Here is a 24,611-nt window from a genome sequence, read left to right as displayed (position 1 = left end):
CTCAATGGGGTCGTAATTTAAAGAATGAACATCATACTGTATTGAAGAAGACTTGAAACTAGAGATTGAGACCATAAACTCATTTGGGAAATGTTTACTGAGGTCATAAATCAAGAGAGAAGTAGGCTTGTTTTCTCATAGACTTCTATAGAATTAGATTTCTTTAAGTAAAGTACGTAAAATCTAATCGTTGACGAAAAATCTGTTAGAGTGGACTAATGTACTAAACAAACCTGAAGAATTAAATATTAGCCTCGTAGCTCATAGTGTGAATACAGACGCTGCATGCCTCTCATAACCACCGCCAACACTCTCCACAGTTTTCATTTACTTTGTTAAGTCTAGAAGATACTTTGATTTTCCTGTTAAACATGTTTTAAAGTAGAGTTTCATAAAGAATAATAATCAGTAATATCAGTAACTTCTTGAAACGTATAACAGAAGGCAGATCACTCCATGTGATCTAAGTCACATCATTCGAGGAGAAGGGGTTTTCAGAGGAAACAAGTGACATCATCTCCCTACTGGCAGTTGTTCTCGTTTTGTAACATCTGAGGTTAAAATAAAAAGTTCATTTGATCGACTGAAGCACTTGTATTATTGTTCCCTTCTGTATCTGAAACACACGTGCCCAGGTCTAACACAGAGTTAGAGTTCAGAATAACTATATACATACATAAAAACACAACAAGGGGTGAAGTTGCCTTAGTGCCCATACTGAGAAGTTCTCCTGTTGCATCATGTTAAATGTGACCTAATGTGCCCCCAACCAGTGACTTTTAGAGCAGACTTCTTCTTTAAAGTTGGTAACTAGGTCTCTACCAATTCTGTCCACTATGAAAAGCAAATGTGGAATTTAAGGAACCACATTTCAAAGAACTAAACGGTTTCTACAGCCTGTTTTTTTTCATTTGCCAACGTGACCAACGTCTAAAGATTCGAGAATCAGGCAAATTAGTCCAGTCCGACAGTTTTTTTCAGTAGGCCAATCCGTCTTTTCTTTGGTTCTGTAACTCCATTGTTGTCTAAACGCACAATGAACAAAAAAACAAACATGCAGGTTAGCATCTGCAGATGTTGAAAACAGTGGCTTACTCAAAACTGGCTTTACTCCCCCACCACCAGGGACTTTTTCAGGGGTACAATGATGTCCTTAGAGGTTTATTTAGACTAATTTCCCTGCAGTGGAAACAAACTTAGTTCCTTTAAATTGTTCCTAATCCCCGGGGAAATTTCTCGCGGAGGAAACATGGCTCTTAGTGACATCGCAACTTGCCCCAAAATGGCTAATAGTAGCATAGCCAAATCTAGCTCGTCTAGCTTTCAAAATGAAGGTCTGGAGATGTTTTTGTCAGGAATTGTGGCAGTTCAGAGTTTGAAACAAGAGTCCTTAAAAACTTAAATTTGGTATTAGCGTCCAGTGTTAGCCACAACAATATCTGAGTGAAATACGAGGTAATATTCGGTAAGCTTACTTTGGGTGATTTAACTAACAAAATAAGAGGTTTATATTAAACCTCACTAAACCTTCCTACTGTTACTGTTACCGCCACGAACTTCATTATTGTAACTACTCCAGCAGCAAAAAACCCTGATCATGGAAAGGCAGCTTCACCCCTTACATAAAAATACAGTTTTTGGTAGAGTTAACTCCACGGAATAGTTAGAAAACAATAAATTAGTTAAGAATCGTCCCTTCACTGAGATTTAGCAGATTACTGAGAGGTGTACTCTCTCAGTGTGTGTGCACGTGTGATTTAGTGGAAAACAAAAGACAAAAATATTGTATCTCCAAAGTAAAAAAAAAAAAAGAATTTCAGTGTTGTATGACAGTAAAGAAGAAATGTGTATTTTCTTCCAAGGTTACCCATTAAAAATCTTTACACATTTGTTCTGGTTTAGCCTACTTTTGGGGGACACATGTCAAACTACAGTTATATGGGGACGTCGTGTCCCCACTTGGAATATGCATATTTTTGGGTCAGTGGTTCAGGTAAGTGTTAAACAACTAGTTTTTAGGTGTTTAGTGTTAGCACAAGGCTCCAGGAAATAAATGCGGGTCTATGTAATGTCCCCAAAAGTGAGTATATGTATGTGAAGTAGTAGTTTAAATCTGTAAGTGTAACAGTTTAGTTAGATAACATGTCTTTGTAGTTCAGGATAAACACGGAGGAAACAAAACACACATAAAAAAAGGAATCTCTCTGTGGACAATCTCCATTTCCTGTCCGGATATGAACTCCAAGGCATCAAGTCAAAACCCCTAAACAACTCATTTGTTCGAATTTTCAATTAAATTACAGGCAGCATTTTGTTTTCTTTGTGGAAAATAAAATAAACGTGAATCTCACTGATATGGTTGAAAATTAGATATTTGGGATATTAAAAAGTTTATATCACAAGTGGTTAATTTGAGGACATAAACGAATAAATAATAAATACTTTGACCTATGGTGTCTTTTTGGTGTTTGTATTAAGGTGTAGGACCGTGTTCTCACTCAGTAATAAAGAGGATGTCATAGAGGATGAACAAAAGCTGAAAATATTCACATTTTAAAGCTGGAATCAGTGAATTTTCACTTTTAACTCTCCGATTAATCGATTATCAACAGTTGACAATTTGTCAACTAATTGATTTATAAATGACTTGTCGGAGCTCCAGTAAGCAGCTGAATAAACTTGTCATTGAATTACACATCTGAAAATGCCCCAAGAGGTCAGTTCAGGAGTTGACAGCCAATATGCAGATACTGCCTACAAATACAACACATTTTCTTATCAAATCTAGTCCTGAATTTTTTGCAATTTTTGTGCATAAAAACTGTCAAATTCCAATTAGGGTCATACATCAGATATTAGCAGCTTCAGAGAAAAAATATCAGCCTTTTTAAACCAACATTAGTCGAACCCCAGTGTCCACAAGGAGCCAACTCTTCTACAGAAGTCAAGAATTTTAAAAAAAATGCAGGGAATAAAAATCAGGACAAAACGGAAAACATCAGTGCTCTTCCTTCATGATAGGAAATAAGTAGATTTTCACGAGTCTTATGATCTGAAGCTGAACATTTTTAGGCCCATGGGGATAGAGTAACACACACACACGCACACAGAGCATTATTCATTCATGTATTCATGCATCTAATACACACACACACTCTCTTCATTCGTCCCTGTCACAGCCTTCATCCCCCTTCCTCTTCTCCTCTCAGGTCCAAAGATAAGACATCAAAGTTGAGAAAGGCAGAAATTCGCTCATTCTCACACAAAAAAACACCTGACTCGCCTTCCTCTCTCTCTCGGCTCTCACAGGTCAAAGTCAGACGTCGTAGTCGGGCAGGGCTGAGTAGCTGATACCGCCGACTGACGGGGGGCTGGAGTGGAGAGGGAGAAGCCAGCAAAAGACCGAACCTGGCGAGAAGAATAACAGATTGAAACGTTTTGTTTTTTTTAAAGCTGAATCGATATGTGGAGATGATTAACACACCTCTTCCAAAAACCTCCCGCAGCAGAGCCAGCTTCGGCTTGCGGGTGTGTGGGGGATGATGAGGCAGCTGGGCGGTGGAGGAGGAGGAAGAAGCAGAGGCAGAGGAGGAGGATGACGAGCCTCTGTCCTTGATCATCAGCCTGTTTCTCATCTGCTCTATGGGAGTCTCGTCTGTGATGATGGAGACCAGCTGGAGGGTGACAGAGAGAGAAAATGCCGTATTATGTTTCTAAACAATGTCTTGAAGATTATATTTAAAATTCAAATTCAGCCCTCTAATTTTTCACTTTAGTTTATAATGAGAGGATGTTCACCAATACAGTAGATCTTTACTGCCCAGTTTTAATGGATTTACTGCTTTTCCTTAACCTGCCTGGTCTACTTCAACCTTGACTTTAGTTCCTATATTTCCCAGAATGCCTTTTGATGAGGAAAAAAAAGCTGTTGAATAAAAATAACACTATATCAATGCGTTTTTGTAATTTAGCTTGGTGAGTCCAATTCTCATATTGGGTGTCTTCAGGTAGAATTTAATTAAACTAGTATAAGAAAAGTTTCAAAATATTTCATTGTACTGTAGTTCTCACATTTTTATGTTTTATAGTAAAAATATATTATGATATAATAAAGTTTAAGTACCTCACATTTGTTCACTTTACATTGTTGTTTTAGTGCAGTACTTGAGTAAATGTACTAACGTTTCACTTTTTATCCAACACATACGTTCCTGTACATGTGCATTGTGGGGACATTACACCGTCACATTGTGGGGACTCAGGTCATCACAATCGAAATCTTTACATTTTTGGGTTAAGATTTTGTTTAAAGCAAAGATTAGTGTTGGATTAAGTCTCCATGTAATTAATGTAAATAAAAGAGATTGTGTGTGAGTACCTGATCGTAGAAGATGACCATGACAAACACGCCGAACAACACCGACTCCACCAGGAGGATGATGTAGTGAGCGCTAAAAGAGATCAACAAAAACAACTGGCTGATTGTCTGAATAACAACATCACTGATAAAGCTAAACAGCAATTAAACATCTATAGAGTGTTTTTACACTGAAACAGTAAAATAAAGCCACACCGTTAATAAAACTCCACAGAGGACTCACACTATGAGGTGTTTGCTGGGCGTCTCCTCTCCTTCTTTCTCTGCGTCACCTTCTCTTTCGCTCCTTATCCGCCAAATCCAGGCCGACACCACTAACACCATGGAGTATAGACTGGCCATGCCTGCACACACAAACATGGAATCATAATGACAACAGCATTAGCTTCACATGAAGCTGTGGGGGCAATAGTAGCAGTGGCAAAATAAAGAAGTATGAGAAGAGGAAGTATTTGCAGTAAAAAAAAATGTTGAGCTGCAACAATTCATTTTATTTTGACAACTGTTTGAGTAATTTCAAAGCTTCTGAACTTTACAATTTGCTGCTGTGAGAGTAAAAAAGTATACAGACTTTTTGGAGGGTTTTCAACTGTTATTTTAGACTAAATTATAATAATCTTGTGTTTTACCCATTTATACAATTCTTGATTTAAATACAGATTTATATACGCACCTATTTTTCCACCTACTTATATGTACGTTATAGTTGCAACATATTTTTTAAGGCTCCTTTAAGTAGCCGTTTGTCTATTTCTATTCTCCTGTAAATCGTCTGTTTTAACTACGTATAATTACATTAGTGTGTGTGTGTAGTGTGTTTAAGTTAATTCAACACTATTTCCATTTATTTTCATTTTAAACACATTCAAAACACATACAAATTACAGCCTGCAATCGGAGTTGAGTCGCGTTCCTGGTAAGTGTGTGAGTGCTTTGTGCTGTCCCACTGTCAAATCAACAAGTGTGTGAGGGCTCTGATTCGGGCTGGGGCGACTCGTCGGCGTCATCGATTGTACGGACGGGGAAATACGTTGGTTTGTTTAATAATAACAAGAGGGCTGAGTTAAGAGCTGGAGCACAGTAAAGTTATGTGCGCCACGTTCTGGGGAGCGCCGGCTTGAGCCTCGTTTTGAATGAAGCCCCGGTACGATGTTAAACATAAGCTCTCTCTATTCTGCTTGTATTTACCGTCACGTACCTTCTCAATGACTGTTGACCTATGTTTTGAAGTAGTTCATTCTGTTGTTAAATTAGCTCACCCTGCTCGTCTTAAATAAGTACTTAGGTAGAAATACTGATTCTCCAGGCAAAGGTTTGCTTTGACATACATTGATAAAATTAATCTGTGTCATCGCAATCCTTTTGAATTTGAAGTCCAAAGTTTTTCTAAACAGGTATCTGACAAATTGTCTGTTGTTATTTAGTATTGTTTATTTATTTTATCATTATTACTATCATCACACAGTGACGGGAACATTGGAGACAAAATAAGTCATCTTAAAATATAATCTTTAGAATAAACAATAAATAAGTTGTTAGATTAATCAATAAAAAAATAATAATTAGATGCAGCCCTGGCTCTGATGAGGACTTTCCTTTGGTGGTTACCCAGAGTTCATAGCCAACTTGTATACAAACGTGATTGTCCAGCCCTCCACTAAATGTAAACGAATGTTAGTATATTGAAGAAGTGTTTAATAAAGTTTAAACAGAATGTAAACAAAGCGAGCATGTTTATCGTTTATCTGTAAATGACAACATGTAGTTCATCACTTTTGTGGTTATTTAGCGTGTTTAGAGATGTTTATGTTTTCAGTATAATATTCTCAAAGGATTAACTTGATTTAATTTACTTTCGATAGTTTGCTTTTGTTGTGAGGATGGCGGCTGCACTGGCGGTCGTGACGGCATGTGCCCGTGACGAAGCTTTAGATAGATTATAGCGGGAAAATACCGTAACACAATAAAATACAGGTTTTGATACAGGTATAAATGGCTAATAAAGCTGTTTGTACTCACCGGTGTAGAAGAGAAACTGGATGAAATACTTTTGGTTTAACTCTCCAACACAGTTGTTGATCCTGAAACACACAAAAAAGCATTAAATTAACAAAAAGAAGATGAATATGAGTGAAGAAAATAAGGAAAGTTTGCTCACCAGGGACAGTGATGGTCCATGCGGCGTATACACCTCTGACAGACGCGGCAGTGATGCGCTCTGGGAGGTCTGTATGTCTCACAGCGACTGCACACCGTCCAGCCTTCACAGCCCTGAATAATGTAGGAGGAGAGGTCAAAAATACCCACAATACAGTTCTGTATGACCTCTTTTTGTAGGCATTTAAGGAACGACTTATTATTGTATTATTTAGTTACAGAAGTTAAAGAAAAAACAGGAATAGTCCCCAACAAAACAAAATCACACACCTTCAAAGTACCTGTTTTCAGTCAAGCTAAAGGCTAACACGTCACTCCCATTACTAGGTCATAGAGTCTGCAAAACTTCACAGTCTGCCATTAAGCTCATAAATGCATAATGACAGGCCCAGAAGCAGGCATAAGTACAGCTGCTCACATGTAAACACAGAGTCACCAGGAGATAAATACAGTTTTAAATAATACAGATATAATCAGACAGAAGCCACAATCTCTCTGAAATCCCCCTCTATTACTGTCCTTTATCTCTTTCTGTAGCTCTGCTTTTGTTGAACTCATGACAAAAGAAACATAAAACGTTAAAATCATAGTTAAATGCCCCAATTTATATGTGACATGTAGTTCTGTGCAGTCAAATGGACACAACAAGCGGTTATATTCCTTACTTGGACAATTATTACTTGAGTCAGCAGTCGAATTGTGGATTAAACATTTTGTCAGCAGAAAGGGGTTCAAATTTAGAAAACAAGAAGGAAACCGCTGCAGGATTTTCCCTTTGTGACTCACCCGTTCGTTCATCCGAGACGACTGAGATCGAAGGTCTGAGAAGTCGATGGCTGTGTCTGGAAGAGGCACCATGCCTGGACAAGAGCGACACATTATATACAAAGGTTAAATCAAGATTTTTCCTACAGTAAAAACAAAAAAAGTTATTCACTAACCGGGGTCTGAGAAGACGGCTTTGGAGTGACAGGCCAGCAGCAGCAGCAGAATCAGGTTGAACACTGAGCCGTGGAGAGTACACCACACACTGTCACAGAGGAGGGAGAGGAGACAATTATAACAAAGTGTAAATTATAAATGAAAAACAAGCAGACAAATATGATAAAATATAGCATAATTAAATTACAGGAACTATGCTCTAAAATATTTTATTTTGAAATGCATCAGTGATAAACAACCGGAGCCTCCTCCAACAAACAAACAGCTGACTGACTGTAACAGAGCGGCTCAAACGCCTCAGCTCGTAAACAAACAGAAAAAACACGTTATCTGCTCTCATCTTAACACAAAACCGTTACAGACACACACTGAACTACAAATACGTGTTCGTTAATGTCAAAAAACACAAAGTTTTGTTAGGATGCAGTAGAGATAAGAAGCGTGAGGATGCTGTCAAACCTTTCTGCTGTCAAATGAATGGAGACAGCGCAGAGAAGCAGGCGCCATGTTGGTTTTTTAACGGTTTTAACGACATAAAAACACAAAGTACCGACCTGTCCGTGTAGGCTGGGATGAGGACATACTGTATGACCACGTAGTCCGCGTAAAACACGCTGAAATAAGTTAAAATCAGACAGATAACGCCGCAGGGGTCTCGCCTACAGCGCAGGGACGCCATCTTCTGCCGGGCTCCGCCCCCCTGTCCCCCGCTTCCGGGTGACATCACGGTGTAACATGATGCTGCCTTCCAGGACCGTAGGAAAAAACGATACATTTTAAAGGGCCAGTTCATCTGAATTTTAAATGACATTTTGGTTTAAAAAGAAAACACCATGACTACTTTTACAAAAATCGATCTTCACGTTCTGCTTATTTGTTCAAGGAAAATTTAAAAAGAGGTCTAGAGGTTGTTGAACAAAGAGGTTGTTCAACATTTTGGTAAAAATGCATTGCTAGATTCCTTAAAGAACCATCTTCATCCACATACAATATTTTTTTTATCCTGTTGTGACAGTTGCGACTCATTTTTTGTGGAAATAACACAGCTCCTTGCAAAGTTTGTACAACATGAGAATAATATAAACATATGTGAACTACAACAATAAGAAATGGTGGAAAGTAACATACGGACAAATATATCTGTTAATAAAACCTTTATATTTGCCTTAAACTCTATAATGGCCTACTGTCATTGGAAATAGAAAACGAGCTGCAATATAGTCAAAACTTTCTGGTTTTATTTTTCCTTCCAGATGATCAGAGGTGTCTTCCAGTAATTGTTAAACTTTTCAGAGATTATCTGATATTTAATAGTCAGAAAAATAGTTGCCTATGATTTGAGAAATGATATAAATTGGGAGGCAAATATGAAAATAAAGTAATGTATATGTGTAGGTAAGCGCAGAACTTATATTTAATTTAATGTGTTGCACCTGAAGGCAACAGTGAGTCTCAAATGTGTTTTCATTGTAAGATTGAATAAAATAATAAAAGTAACAATAAAACAGTACACACATAACCTACAACAAATACTCAAGTAAGTAATTTATCAGTTAGACATTTAACTTTATGTATATGTATATATGTACAAGTACATGTATGTATGCATGTATGTTTTCTCAGTGCAATTATTTTTACATATATAAGTAAAATAATGTATATGTTTTAATATTATTATTATTGTTATTATTACTTCTTCATTTCTTATTATTAACAATGCTATTATTGTTTGTATTTATAACAGTTTTTTGAGCTGTCATAATTGTAAAATATAATATTAAAAATAATATGTTGAATTTATTTGGTTTTATTTAAAAAAACTGCAAAGTAACCAGTAAATTTACCTATCAAATTAGACAGAAATACTTAATAACAGCATATAAACACAAGGTGGCAGTAGACATTCACACACTCTGTCGCTCCTCCCTTGAAGTAGGCGGTAACCAGCTCGTCATCCTCGTTTGCTCAACACTTTTTGTTGCTACACATTCACAGGACTGTGTGTGTGAGTGAGTGTGTGTTTGCGTGTTTTGTAGTTTGTCCATTTCTTTTTCTACCGTTGCTGCTGTCGCTGTCTGCACACAAACCGCCTGTTCTGTCGGATATATTCCTTTTCTTTGACTTCGAAGTTGTTTTCTGGGAGTTTATTCATTGCGGGGGAAAGCTCGAAGAGGAGATAAAAAGAAAGCAAAGAAGAAGAAGAAACAGACAGACCTGGAGGTGGAGAAGAAGGGCGTTCATACTTCGAAGTAACCATGGAAGTTCCTGGTATGCAGGTAAGTGGAAAGGTGGACGCGGGGCTGGATTTGAAGGGCTCTCTCGGTCTTTTTTAGTCGTTACCAGCAAAATAAACCAGTTAGGCAACACTGGAGGAGACATTGTGCAACTACAGGCCATTTCCTATATGTTTAAAGTGACTATCTGTTGTTTATCTGATTTATGTAACCTACAAGACTGTTGTCAAATGAACTGCCTTCAGTTTTCACACCCAGCGTGATGTTTATACAGTATTATGTTACTATAAAGAGACCTTTATTAGGTCCTCTGCTACTTTTGTGTAGAGTTTACAGCCAACTTTGGATACATTGCTTCATGTTGTCCTCAAAATGTTCTTGTATTCAGGTATAAAATGTGACTTAAGGCCTCCCTAATGAGTTTAAAGTGAATTATTGTGTTAATATCTCTTTAAATATCTCTTATACTTCGTTGTAATGTCACTTTAGTACTCCAAACTTAGTTTAATGTGACGTTATGGTGGTTATGTCTCCTAAGATGTTGCTAAAATACATTGATGTATAACTTTGCTGCTCCATATTGAGTTTAAAGAAAGTTTATGTTGTTAATATCTCTTAAAATATCTCTTTAATACTCTTATAGATGTTTTAATCAGTCATAATGTCACTTTAGTGCTCCAAACTGAGTTTAATGTGATGTTATGGTGTTTGGATATCTTGTTTAATGACTTCTAATGTCATTTAAGTCCTCCTAACAGAGATTAAAGACTTAATGGTGTTTGTACCTCTCAAGATGTCCCTCTCATATCCAGCTAATATCAATTAAGTGATCAGTTATAATTGACTTAGCTTACTTTAAACTGAGTACATAGTGATCTTATGGTGTTAAATTATCTTAAAATAATTCCTAAATATATATTTTAAGACTTTTAATATAAGTTAAGTTCTCCAATTTGAGGCTAAAGTGACTTAATGGTGTTTATGTCTGTTAATATGTCCGTGTGTGACTTTGCTGGTCGATATTGAGTTTGATATGTTTTTTTTATATATTATTATAGAAATTTTTAGATAATGAATCACTAATTCTTCCTATGGTGACATCAAATCAGCTCATACAAGTGATCTCATGGTGTTTACATGAGCTTACAATATTTGTAGAGTGACTTATAACATGTGACTTTTGGACACCTTATTGAGTTTATAGTGAATTTACGTTCTCTCTTTGTCTCTTTAAAACATCCATGTTATTATCATATATACTTCTATTATGTTAATGTTTACATCTCTTTAAATGACTAATGTTTCTTTAATGACTTATTATGTCATCTTTAAACTGAGTTTATAGAGAAAATGGTGTTTGTCAATATTAAACTGTCAATATAGAAATCATAATTCATGATTTTGCGGTCTATATTGAGTTTATTTCGCTTAAGATGTCCCTATACTCTTCATATAGTGATTTATAATCTGTAATGTTGACACCACACAGTGAGTTTATAGAGATATTTAAGTATTAACAACATATTTCTGAAGATATCACCATTGTATTCTTATGCTGGCTAACAAATTGGCTCCGCACTGAGTTTATTTTGGTCATATGGCGTTTAAATGCTTCTGCAACACTTAGTATAGTGACTTTTAAGGTGACTCTGGTGCTCTGTTCTGAGTTTATGGCGGCCTTATGTGCCTTTCTTATTGGTAGATTGACTTCTGTTGTGTTGTTGGTACACTGAACTCACCTTACATTGAATTTATAGTTTTTATGTCTCTTAGAATGTCTTTAAAATTGCACTTAATATTCAGTTTGTATAAATTTTAAGGTGTTTTTATCTCTATATTTTTCATTCGTTTACATGTATTTTGAAGCTGTTTTTGTTACTTACAATGATTGTAAGGTCTTTAATATCTTTTAAAGGACATATCTGTGTGATTGCATAACTGTAATATTCATGCACTGTTCCTACAGTGACTCATTGTGTCTGAGAGCTGATTTTAACCTTATTTATAGCACAGAATCAACTTTATATGGGTTGTAACTGGACTGCAATCACAGGTAACTAGGTGTGTCTGTGTGCCTCGTATCTCTGTGAGCTCCTTTAGTGACCTATATCGTGTTGCTTGTCAGTGACCTTTGATGTCTTTTATTGGACTTCAGTAGGATATTCTGTGCCGTGTTCATGGTTGAACATTTGAGTGATTTTTGTTGGTTAAATAACTCTGTAGTCTGACTGCGTTCGTGCTGCCTAACAAGGCGTAAAGGGCGAGTTATTCTCTCGCCTCTTGTTCGGCCTCCTGCTTGGCCGGCTCTCTCAGGTGTGTCTACCTGTGGGACTGGCTGCCTGCCTGCCTGCCTGCCGGCTCACCTGCTCTGCCTGCTCTGTGCGTCTCGGGTGGGCGGGGCCAAAGAGTGTCACAGAATCAACACACCTGACACCCGGCAGCAGCTGCTGCAGCGCCGAGGCTGATGGGGAAAATCTGATGTAGGAGGCTGATGATGATGTGTTGAGTGACGCTTGATTGATCGTGACAGAAGATTTATTGCAGCTTTGATGGTTGATTATTTATCTTTTAAGCAGAAATAATCGTTATATTGCCTATTAGTTTTTATTAGCTTTCTCATCTGTTACACATAGAATTGATTCACTTTCAAATATTAAATTAATCACCAATTTTCTAAGAGAAAAACTAGTAAAAATATCTTAATTTCCATGCAAATATTTGTGTTTTCTTTCCTTCTCTAAGACAGTAAACTGAATATCTTTTGATTGTAGACTAAATTAATTATTTGAGAACTTAAACAACACATTTATCCACAATTAAAATAATTATTTTAAGCTCTAGTTATTAAATGAAAAGCCCATTTATATGTTCAGTTATTTATATAGGTCTCAATATACAAAGCTACCTAATCACTTGTGCCTCTTGTAACTTAAAGCTGCTATAATCAATAATTTTATATAGCTAATGGATCAAATAACTACACAGTTTTAAGGCGTGTTAGCATCTTTCAGCTCACTCTTTTGGTTTTACAGCTTGCAAATGTAACATTTTGATTCGCTCTCATGGCTTTCATCAGTAGGAAGTGGTGTGAAATCACCAATATTGTCTGCTGTATGCTACATGGTTAGCATAAAACAGCGTACAGGCGCATAAAGCCATCAGCCGGCTAACACAGTGTAGCATTTAGCAGCTAAAGAGACATGATATGTGCTAAAATTAAAACACTTATTGGCCTTTCATTAATCGGACTCCAAACAAATGCTAATGTTGCTGCACGTTTGCTAGATGTGTAATGTTAAAAGTAACTTTATGCTAACATGCTAACATGAACTTGAAAGGTGGTGACATGTCGGTGTTGTGTTTACAGTCTGTTTCCGCTGCCCCAAAGTGTCAAAAATCAGTTCATTCAGGTCTAAGATTAGTAGCTGTCATTGCTTATATCAAAGTTATCCCGAGTTTAGTCGGTCGAGTTACTTCAGGCACTTTTACGTTCGATCATTTCGGTCATTTTAGCTTAGCTTTACCAAAGCTCCGAGAGGGATTCATTCGTCCCTGTGCTGATGTCACAGTTAGACGTGTACTTTAAACCATCATGACGCCTCTGTTTTTTCCTTTTCTTATCAATGGATGACGCTGTGCTGTTGTGAAATCTGAACACTTTAGATAATGTTTCCAACACTGTCAGCCAGCTGACGATTCTGTGGGTTACTAAGTACACTGTGTTTCACATACTATTCTGAAGAGAGATTACATCATAGAGAAACATTTGCTTGATGGTATCTCAAAACTGTGTAATTTACACAAGTAACCTCTTGTGTTGAATGAATAATATGTTTATTGATCTACTGTAACATTTGCTGCCTTGGGCACATGTCTATGTATGAAGTCTTCACTGCTAATTTTAGTGTATTTGGCTCGCCTTGCCTGGAATATAGACCAAGGCCCACCAGTGTCACAAGAATTTAAACATTTTTAGAAAGATGAACCCTCTAAGAAAACAGCAAAGATGCCTTATGACACAAGCAAAGGAAATATTCAATGTGTTGCAGTTGTTTATAGCCAGGGAACCAGACAAATCTAGTATCTCGTGTTTTATTTGCTAGCACATTTGCTAGTTGGGTTTTCCTTCCATTCAGACAGATTTCCATCCGACCCAAATTAGGTCAGGCCAATCACAACCAATATGTAATATGGGGCAGCTTTAAGGGTTGTTTTGTAAACAACCAAGATGGCTGCCGCTGATTTGGTGTCTTCTGCTAGTCAGTAGTTCTGGGCTACTAAATCAGGTCATGCCAAACGTCTGTTAATTAGATACACCATTTTTCCTTCCTAATGCGGATTCAGATTCCTGGACTTGTGTATTGACTGATACCGAGTACCCATCCGATACTACATCATAAAAAAACAACATAATACTACAGAACATTGATTGACATTTTGCTAGCTTGACTAAAATTACACACTCTGCTAGCTCCACCCTGCTTTTGTTTGTTATTGTCACATGACAATTAACCTGTAACCAGCTGATTTTTGTGGCTAATTGATCATGGTGTCTGATTGGTGCACTGACTGGCATACTTGCCAACACAAGATACCAGATTAAAGGCTGTATCGGAGGTCGGAAGTACTCTACCGTGTACTGTACTGGATGTTGGAACTAGCTACCTAGCCTAGCCTACTGCTACATGACATGTGTTGTTGCTTTAATCGATGTAGAGTCCAGTAGTCCTGTAGACAACTTCCCTTTAAAATCGATGATCAGACAGATTAAGATTAGCTAAAGCTAGTTTTTTTAGGTTGTCATTTGGTAACTTTATTGATCACAGGACAACATTTATTGGGGCCTGTTTGGTTCACCTCAAGAAATGACTTTTATAGATTGTAGATTTTTATACTTCAGAGTATGTGTTGCAATGTTCTGTAAGAAGTTGTGAACCTTTGCTAACCAGTCTCCGAAGGGTGCCCTATTTTTGAAAACCAAGTTTGAGCAGAATTTGTGCATCTTCAAATATCCCCAAAAAGTCATGCTCTAGCCTGGTTTTACAGTGTGTCTATGTTTATTCGTTTCAGCTTCTTGGATCTGAGCTGCATTCAGCAGCTTCTATAAATTATCTTTGGAGGTGTTTGATGACTCAGTGTTGTTTACAGCTCATATGATGCGTTGATGATTGATTGACAATGACTTGGTCATGGTCGGGTACACAAACACATTTTTATTGATGCTTATTGGGCGGTGTTAGTTTTGGTTTTAATGTCTGGGGTGTCCGTGGAGCGTTTGAGTGTCTTGTGATGGTCTGACTGCTTTTTTTTGTTACATTTGTTTCTGTTTTTTGCTTACTGTTATCTGGTGAGTGTTTAAATGTTATGTAATTGCAGATATCAAAGAAGTCATTGCTCGAGTTGTTCTAACTACTATAACTACCACTACTATAAAGCTGATAAAGGTCGATCTGAGTTGAATGAAAGTATACAACTAATGACACGCCCCTGATTATGCAACAATGTTACAAGTTGGAGTTTTTGCTTGTTATATTTTGCTGCGTTGTCTTTGACCAATCAGATTTGACCTGCCACCAGCCACATTTTTGTACATTTTTTTGTGAAAGTTAGTGACGGCTAAATAATAGAAGTTGTTGAATGTTTTGTGCACAGCGCTTTCTCAGAAAAAAAGAGACGGTAGATAACAGTGAAACTGCCGAGATTAATCGAATAGTGGATTCGTTTTTTTCAAGCAAATAGTCAGACATTTTCTTGTTCCAGCTTCTTAAATGTGAGCATTTTCATCCCTTGTAAATAAAGTGTCTTAGGCCTCTGGGAAATTGTGATTAGCATTTTAACAACTGTCTGAGATTTTATAGACTAAATTACTAATCCAGTAAGTGTTAGATTAATCATGATATTAATCAATAACGAAAATGTTGGTTAGTTGCAGCCCTAGATAATAGATTTTTTTTATTGTCAGAGATAAAATAATCCATTTATTTTAAGTTTGAAAAACTCTAACGTTGTTTCCAAACTGCAACTTTGCAACACGAGCAGGCTGAGGTTGACAGATTGCATAAGAGTTAAAAAAACATGACATCAGGCACATAAAGTGACACATAAACTTTTCATGTCAGTATTCGTCTAAAAAGGATCTTTACTTGAAACTTCTTAATCCCTGCAGGCTTATAGAAGATGTCTACCTGACCTCTGACCCCTCTTGAGGAGGAAAAACATAAAAAGAAAGGACTTCCTGTTTCCCTGATAAACTGTAACTCCTGCTGAGGATCAATCCTTAAGCTTCAGCTAAACTTTCCCGCGCTCTTCTGCTCAACCTTCCTCTTTTGAATGGTGGCGTTACCAGGTACAGTAAAAAGGAGCAGGTTGGTCCCAACATTGCAGAAATTGCAGGGAAGCCATCTGCAGGCGTGCCGACAGATTGGCCTGATCAAACACCAGGGAGTGTCCTCTCTTCTTCTTCTTCTCTTTGTAATTTTTACGGCTGCACCGTCTCAGAGCTCCGGCTCTCACAGTCAGGATTCCCGTCATAACATAATCACAGACTCCACCTGAAACCTGAAAGAGACGTCACTCGTGTGTTTCTGGGTGAGATATTATCGGCAGCTTCCAGCTGAATGCCGCTAAGTTTTGGCAGTGGAGGATGAGTCACTTTTTCTGTGGCTTGAATCACGCTTCTTACGCTCATGTTGTTTTGTATGTGGTTGTTTTACTTCCATATTTTCCCAAAATTTAACGCAGGAGTCACATGACCTCACAGACCTGTGCTGGAGGTTTAGTAACAGGTCACAGTACAGATCTATATCAAGTTAGTTTGGACAACAGTTTGAGATCAGGCAGAGACGCGAGTCATTGAAGTCATCAGTTTTACCCATGATTAAATGATGTCAGACATGCTCAAATACTGTAGCTAGATTGTTAGCTACATAACAGGATTGACAGGAAGTTAATCAGCAACTAAATGATAATTGGCACATTTTGAGACAGATACCAATGTGTTGATATATTGAAATGGCTGCCTATATTGTTAATTTTTAGGCCTTTTTAAAGGGATTTGTGCACTTATATGACTAAGCTATACATCAGATATATCTGACATATATTGGCCTATATCTGCTCTTAATTGTACAATAACATCATCAAACAGATAGATTACTCGGGCTCTAATACCAGGAAACCAAAGTTTGTTTTTGAAGGTTTAAAGTAAATGGTAAATGGATGGACTGTACTTATATAGCGCTTTTCTAGTCTTTGCGATCACTCAAAGCTGCTTTTACACTACATGTCACATTCACCCATTCACACACTGATGGCAGAGGCTGCTACGTAAGTGCCCAACTGTCAATCAGATAACACATTCATACCCGTTGGCTATGCCTATGCCTGGCTATCGAACCTCCGACCTTCCGATTGAAAGACGACCGACTCTACCACTGAGCCACAGCCGCCCTTGTGTAAAAGTGACCTATTAGACTCTGTTAAAGTCGAGGTGAAATGAAAAATGTCATTTTAATCCTTTTAGATCACATCCCCGGTAATATTGTGCATCTATTTGACAATATAGGCCAAAAAAAATACAGTAAATCAATTTCTTCATATTCTTATATCAAAATTCGATCATTTTTTCTTCTGGTAAAACTAAATTTCACGCTTGCTTACGTAAGTTAGCACCAAACAATTTCAACCAATCAATCTGCAACATTTAGCCGCAGAGCAACAAGAAGGCTCGGTCAGTTAGCTAGCTACTGCGCTGTGGACGTCTACGCCCACTTCTCAACGATCAAATCAAATCCCTCTAATGATATGTCCCGTCTGCACGTCCTGTTTCACTTGGAAATACGTCACGATACAGAAGCTAGATACTCTCGAAATGCTGTTTCAGCTCGGGGGGTTATAGTACCTTTTGGTGCTGGTACCCAGCTGTTTTCCCCTGTTTTTATTCTGTATGTTAAGCTAAGCTACCTAGCTGCTGGTTGTACTTTAATATCTTGCACTCAAACATGAGATTAGTATTAATCTTCACATCCAAATATACATAAGACAGCAAAAAATTTATTTCTCAATAATCTCAAACTGTTCCTTTAATATATGAGGACATTGCTGTGTCTAGTACAGTAAAATAAAAACATTAGCCAGCCTGTTTTAACCTGTAGGTACGTCTGAAAATTGGTGGAAAACAACCTCTCCTGCTAACAAGTGCTCATGTTGGATGACTCCACACATCATGTCATGTTTTAGAGCTAAGCTTAACCAAACAGGAAATGTTGAGTGAGTGGTGAGTTTCTCACATGACGCGGCTCTGCAAAGGTCATTTTTCAGAATGCTGTGTTTGTACTTCCTTCTCCCGCAGCTGTGACCTTTGACCTCTAATGCACACACACATAGAGCTTTTTTGTTTGGATATTTGGACACCACTTGTTAGTAAAAACATGGATCCCTCTCCGTCTCTCACTTACTCACTCTCTCACAGAGTTTTCCGTAGCCTTGTCCAAGTTTTCCCGGGCAGCTGAGTGTTTGCATGGACCAGGCTTCACTGACCTCTGAAACTCAAAGCCTCTCTCTGTCTTTGACCGGAATACACTCCTTATCACCAGAGTTTTCCTTATCACTGTTTAACCCACAGCTGTAAAACTCAGGTGTGTTTGTCCTCTCAGAGTCTCTGTCTGCGTAATATTAAAATCAGTCTCAGCTTAATCTCAGTCTAATGTCACACAAAATGGTCTGTTATGTATGCTGGAAACATTGAGGGGACTATATTAGGAAAGTCTATAAATAAAGTTGGTCCTTTAAAGAAAGAGCAAAGGCCTGAAAATGACTGAATGGAAAAACTGACCTACCTTGTGAAAGTCAAAGGTGTTATTGTAGAAGAAATCTGGAAAGTATGACCATTTATGTGACTCGAGATGTAGAACAAGTAACCTTATTGTTGTAAATGGAAATGGATTTGTGTTTGTACTTGGTGCTTGTTGCACGTTTAAAATTTTAAACACTTAAAAAAGTCATGCTAGCAGCTCTGTGTGGCTATACTTGAGTTTTATAACTAAATGCTAACACCAGCATACTAATATGCTTCTAACTATAATGCTAACCTGATGATATTTAACAGGTGTAATGTCTACCATAGCTTATGTTAGCATATTAGCCTGGTAACACTTGCCCTTTGGTAAAGACAAAGTAAATTTGAGCCTGACCCCTCGATCCCACAGGATCTGTCTCCGGCGTGTTCCGTCTGCGCCGCGTACTTAATTAAAAGTGTCCTTTTTTTCGAGATTTCAGTGTGTTGATCTTAAAATAAACAGAAAAAAACGGGGGTCCATACCAGTCTGAACATGGTGTTTTATTTTGAAATGACCGGATGCTGTATGCTGCTTTCGTCAGTGACTTCCTGTTTGGAACGATCTGCTCTGTTGAGCGTGATGCGTGTTTAAAGCGGCCTTCGTCAAAAATAGACGGACCACGGCGCGTGTTGTTGAATCACTATCATTGACTTGAATGGGCGCGATCGACTCCGGAGGTCGTGTCGCACATGGAAACGCGCCGGAGACGGATCCTTTGGAATCGAAGGGTGCTTCATGTCATTGGTTTTACAGGTGGTTGCTAATAAAGCAAAGTGTTGTGCAAGTAAAGTTTGACCTGATGGTGGCGCTAGAGTAGAAATCATGGCACCTTTAAATTCAGAAGAATCCTCTGTGGAACATGAATGATTGTTTAAAAGTTTGTGGCAATCCTTGGGAGATACATGGTGGAACATTTATCAGCATTGCAGTTCCTAGGTGGAGTTGGCAGTGGTGTTGGTTTGATATTAAAAAAGGTCTTTTGTTTGTTTGTGTGTTACTTGTTCCAAGGTGCCAAATATATATATATATACATATATATATATTTACAACAAAAAGGTTAAAAGGCTTCGAAAACCAACTTTTTGTCTCAGAAAGTTTAAGCAACATTTTTTGGTTAAGATCCTGTTAGCTTGCTAGCTAGCTTAAATTTGCTGAGCTGTATCTCTGTGTGGTTATGAACACATTTGTCTAGCAGTTGCACGTGATGTATAGATAAAAATGGTGATTGTATGACTAAAAGTTTGGTTCTAAAATTCCTTGCACATTAATGTCCAAAGAAGCCCCCAAAAGGCCAACTCTATGTTGGTTACATTACATTATATTATGTTAATTTTATTTAAGGAAAATTAGCTGATCGCCAACTCTGCAGCAATTACTTTGAATTTTTGTGCAAACTAACTTAAAATAAAGATATTTTTTTAAATTCAAAAACGTTGTGTTAAGACTAAACAAGCAATTTGAAGACCTTTTGATTTCTGGGAAATGAAGGCGATATACGTGAGTAATATAAAACCAATCTACAGATTAATCTTTAGCTTTCATGCCACTTGTAAATTGAATTATTGACTCTGTCAAAGAAAGCCTTGTGTCCTTGTTTTTGCTCTTGTTCCACGGTTCATCCGTCTGTTTACTGATTAGCTATCCAACACTTTTGTTCAGGGTACTGGATGAACAGTGGGGACTACACGCTTGCTCAGCCAGCTCTGTTCTTTTCACATGATCTGTCCTTATTTAATTATTCCCCAGACTAGTTCCTTGTATCAAATCCGGCAGATGCATGCCAAAGGATTTTATCCCTACAAGCGACAATCTCTTGTAGCTTTGGTTGAACATTAACATGAAACAGCGTTTTTAAATCTGTAACGTGGGTTTGTTTGCATTGGTGTAATTCTCCTTGAATGCCGGTAACTGATAAGCTTAAATAAAATACCCAGACTGGACTGCATGTCTAGCAGTCATTTTAAGATTAGTCCCTGTAGTGTAGTCACCTGTAGTGAAACATTAACTGTAACTGTTTTTTGAATGAAAGACGGTATTATTTTTACAGTTTCTGTGCCTTTAAGTGCAGAAATACAGATGTATCAACATGACAAAACCAACCTGTTGAATATTTAACTCGCTTCACTTCCCCAACTGTTTTTTCACCACGCCGAGACAGAAAGGTCAAAGTGTAACCTCTCAGGTTTCTGTCATCCCACTCTTGTGTTTGTCTTTTAGTGTTTGTACTCAAAGCCCCCAAACTTCCACCAGTTTAAGCCAGTGAAGGAAATCTAGTCACTTTTGAAGGAACGGTATGTGTTTACCTCAATATTTTAAAGACGAGTGATGAAATCTGTTTAAATGTTAAATTCAAGTAAGTGTGTGTTATATTACAAAACACACATATTGGATTATAACCTCTAGATATTGGACATAAACTTTTTGTTTATATTTGCACAAGCAATCTTTTTAACATATATTTTATTTATACTTTTTTTTTATAATAATATATATAATGATATATAATGTCATAACTCATGAAAACGATGAGGGAATCACTTAAAACTTTGCACAAACTTCCGGCTGGACTCGGGGATAAGCTGATAAATATTTGGGGGTCAAAGGTCAGACTGTGTATTGGCAGAAGTCATAACATTTGAAAGCTGAAAGGTCAGTGGTTAACAACACTAAAAGTATTGTTTTGTGTTTAGACAGAAACAGGAAACTTTTATAATGAGAATAAAAATAAATGAATATACACATAACACGAATGTCATATAATTTAAATGTAGTTTTGTTGATAACAGATGCTATCAGGATGTAAAGAGAGTCCATAGGCCGTTGCTCAGGCCCTCTGGGAAAAGCCCCATTGTTATCATATTTTTACATCATAATTGACATGTTAACAGATGGCTTCTGCACTTCCTTATTGTCTGGATGAGAATCATGCAGCATGCTGTCACATATTTCCCTGAATGACACACCCCTAGTAGAGTAGGAAATTAAAGGTTTTGTATTGTAATTGCTCTTGTTCAGACATATGGGTGCAGTTATTGCGATTGTTTGGCAGGAAAGACAGCCTGTTTATGTTTGGTACAAAGCTCAACTACAGAGATCGGCTGTACTTTGTGCTTAATGCTAACGTCAGAATGCTAATGTGCTCACAATAACAAATCATCTATCTATCAATCAAGCACAGGCAGGGTAAACGTTGTTCACCATCTTAGCTGAGCATGTTAGCATGCTTAAATATATATATAAGCATGCTATATATTAACGAATAAACAACACTTTTATAGATTGTGGACCAACATCTGCTAAGCTGTGATGCTCCACTACATGTGTTGCGACGGAGACAGTGTCAAAGCATTGTTTCTGCTTTATGTTCTGTAAAAAGTTTTCCCATCAGCTCATTTTGGAAAACATGTACGGCGATACAGATATCAATAACCGATAATATCGTCCGACTGATATATCGGTCAGGCTCTAATTAACACCATCATCAAAGTACAACTGAGGCCAAGTGTCGGACAAATTTTCCTTTTAAAAATATATTTTCCCAACTCATAAAATATCTGTCGAGACTTTTCACTCAAAACCACAAATGTCCAGCTCATGAAAAAGTAAGGAAATCAACAAAGCCTGAAGATATGTCCTCTGGGACGATAAATGTGCGTATAAACAGTCAGTACTTATGAAGATATTCCAGTCCGTGCCAAAGTTGTGGAAAGATGGACTGACGCTGCCATCCCTACAGCCGTGCCTCTAGTGTTGCTAAAAATAACTCGAGTGCTGAACCTCATGTGAAGGAGAGTTTAACCAGGAGTCACATACCTGTACATGCACAGATGTGTTCAGGCACATTAGCTCTCGAAAGAGGTCTTATTAATGGTTTCTACCCCATTTAGGTTAGAAAATAAATGGCTATGTTGCTATGCGAGCCTGGAAGAGAAGATTAACTAGTTTGTGGTGGATGTTTTGTATAAATCTAAAAATGTCATGTTCTTTTCTGAGAATGTTTAATACAGTTGTATTTTTGGCCCAGACAAGAGCATGCTGCTGGCTGTTCGTAAGAAGTTATGACCACCACCGCTGTATATTTTGGCACCAATTCTAGCTTGTTTAACAAATACCATTATAGGTTCATTTTGAAAATATGTTTGCCCTCCAGTCATGCTAAAAGTGTTGATCAGGAACAGGAAACGAGGGGAGAGAAATGTATGATGTAATGCTAGTGTCATAAAGGGGACGCTGTGGTTGTATGGTTAGCACCTTTTACCATTTGGAGGCCCTGTTATAAAAATGAAACTCTTTGTGGTTATTGTCTCCTTTGAGTCTCATTCAAATTATATTCAAACTGTGTAGATGTTCTGTTGAGTTCTTTTAACGATTTGTAGCTTTAAAATAATGTGTTATGTGATACCTTGTGTCAAAAGCACATTTAGTTGTTTTTTTTCGGTTATATATCATGATATTTTAAAGATGATTGTTGTTAACATTTTGTGTATAGAAGTGGCAGCAGTCAGTTAAGCTTTTATATTATTATATTGCGAGTTACGGAGGGATTCCCCTTGTTGTTGTCTGATATTTTCTTTCAGCATTCACTCCCTCTCAACTTTGCCTCTTCTCCTCGCTTTTCCCTTCGTCTCTCTGTGTACCAGACTAAAAGTATCATTAGACAGTCACCACTGTATTTGCTGACAGGGTGTGGCCACATTGTGGGCACCGTGTGTGTGTTGACTGTTCTTTTTTTAGCTCAGGGAGGAAACTCAACCAGCATCAAATCATGCGCTTCTTTGGGTGTGTTTATTAAATGTTCGATTTTTTAAGACAAAATGTGAGTGTGTGTCATGGTCTGTGTGTGTGTGTGTGTTGCCCTGACTTGCATAACAAGTGCTTGTTGAGGCCATGATGGCAAGACTTGCAACACTGAAACGCTCCACAGTTAATACTGCCAGAGAGGAGCCGCTCTGCTGCAGTTATAAACTCAACTTGTTTAGATAGTGTGTAATGTTATAAAGTGAGCAAATATCTCCAGAAGAACCCTTAAACTCCATCCATGAGCTGCATCTCGTCTGTTGTCTGAGCGTCTGTTTGATTCTTTCTGTAGTGTTTCTGACTGAGCCTTCCCTTTAAGGAAAGTGGCCTTGTGGGTAATGTATGCATGTCAACATAGTCTGGCAGGTTTGTTGTTGTGTGAAGTGAGTGTGTGTGAGTTAAAGTTTAAGCATGTACCGTGGACACAGTGAAGCTCATGTTTTCCATATCTGATACGATCCGACACGATACGATCTGACACGATATGATCCGATCCGATCCGATAAAACACAATGCAATATGCTACGACGTGATACGCTACGACGTGATACGCTACGACGTGATACGCTACGACGTGATACGGAGAACAAAATGACATGCCACGATACGACGTGATACGATCCAATACACTGCGATACGTCACGATACGATATGATACGATAAAACACAATACAATACAATACGACATGGCACAATACACCACAATATGACGTAATACGATACAATACGTTACGACACGATACAATATGAAACTATATGATACGACACCACACGATACAATACAATATGACACTTTACGATACAATTTAGGGATGCACAATGTTATCGGCATGTTATCGATATCGGCCGATATTGGCTTAAAAATGAACAATCGGATATCGGCCGATATAATTAACCGATAAAATGATGGGCTGCTGCATACTTGATTAAATGCCCGACCTCGGCGCAATGTCCCCGGCGCGAAGAAGACCTGCGCGGCGCAGCGTGATGACGTCACGTGTGTCTACCTGCAGCATGAGAGAGTTAGAAGCCAAAATGTGCGTGGTGTGGAGGCAAGTCTTTCAACACTACAAACGTGATTAACCATCTCAAGACCCGTCACCCCGACCGTTGTAACAAATGTGATAAGAGTATCACCGTTATACTGTACGCTAATTCCAATACAGAAGAGAATTGATGATCTCTGCAATTAGGTGTGCAGGAAAAAAATATCGGTATCGGTAATCGGCTAAATGAGTTGTAAAATATCGGCATATCAGATATCGG

General features: G+C 37.8%; 2 protein-coding genes across 4 annotated transcripts in view; one reads left to right on the top strand and one right to left on the bottom strand.

Moving 5' to 3' along the window:
* Positions 1–3,232: 3,232 nt before the first annotated feature.
* Positions 3,233–8,156, bottom strand: LOC138601133 (palmitoyltransferase ZDHHC3). The gene is made up of 9 exons (XM_069672715.1): positions 8,032–8,156; positions 7,477–7,565; positions 7,322–7,395; positions 6,537–6,649; positions 6,398–6,459; positions 4,602–4,722; positions 4,379–4,451; positions 3,485–3,674; positions 3,233–3,408 (listed from the first exon to the last, which is right to left on the bottom strand). Exons 1-9 carry the CDS (start codon positions 8,154–8,156, stop codon positions 3,317–3,319), a joined length of 939 nt encoding a protein of 312 aa, XP_069528816.1. The 3' UTR covers positions 3,233–3,316.
* Positions 8,157–9,480: 1,324 nt separating this feature from the next.
* stk26 (serine/threonine protein kinase 26) overlaps positions 9,481–24,611 on the top strand; it is a 29,921-nt gene continuing 14,790 nt past the window's right edge. For all 3 annotated transcript variants that reach the window (XM_069672406.1, XM_069672405.1, XM_069672407.1), the window contains exon 1: positions 9,481–9,753. In XM_069672406.1, coding sequence (XP_069528507.1) covers positions 9,733–9,753 — 21 coding nt within the window. In that variant the 5' untranslated portion in view covers positions 9,481–9,732. The remainder of the gene's footprint in view (positions 9,754–24,611) is intronic.

Source organism: Semicossyphus pulcher, unplaced genomic scaffold (genome assembly GCF_022749685.1).
Source record: "Semicossyphus pulcher isolate SPU_LCO1_2020_fin unplaced genomic scaffold, fSemPul1.0.p SCAF_21, whole genome shotgun sequence".
Taxonomy (NCBI): domain Eukaryota; kingdom Metazoa; phylum Chordata; class Actinopteri; order Labriformes; family Labridae; genus Semicossyphus; species Semicossyphus pulcher.
Note: the sequence above shows the minus strand (reverse complement) of the source record. Positions and strands in the feature narration are given on the sequence as shown.

Coding starts and splice junctions, on each gene's coding strand:
- LOC138601133 (XM_069672715.1), bottom strand. CDS start 8,156: ATGGCGTCCCTGCGCTGTAGGCGAGACCCCTGCGGCGTTATCTGTCTG. Junction 7,566..8,031: donor ATCCCAGCCTACACGGACAG/GTCGGTACTTTG, acceptor CCTCTGTGACAG/TGTGTGGTGTACTCTCCACG. Junction 3,675..4,378: donor TGGTCATCTTCTACGATCAG/GTACTCACACAC, acceptor GTCACCCTCCAG/CTGGTCTCCATCATCACAGA.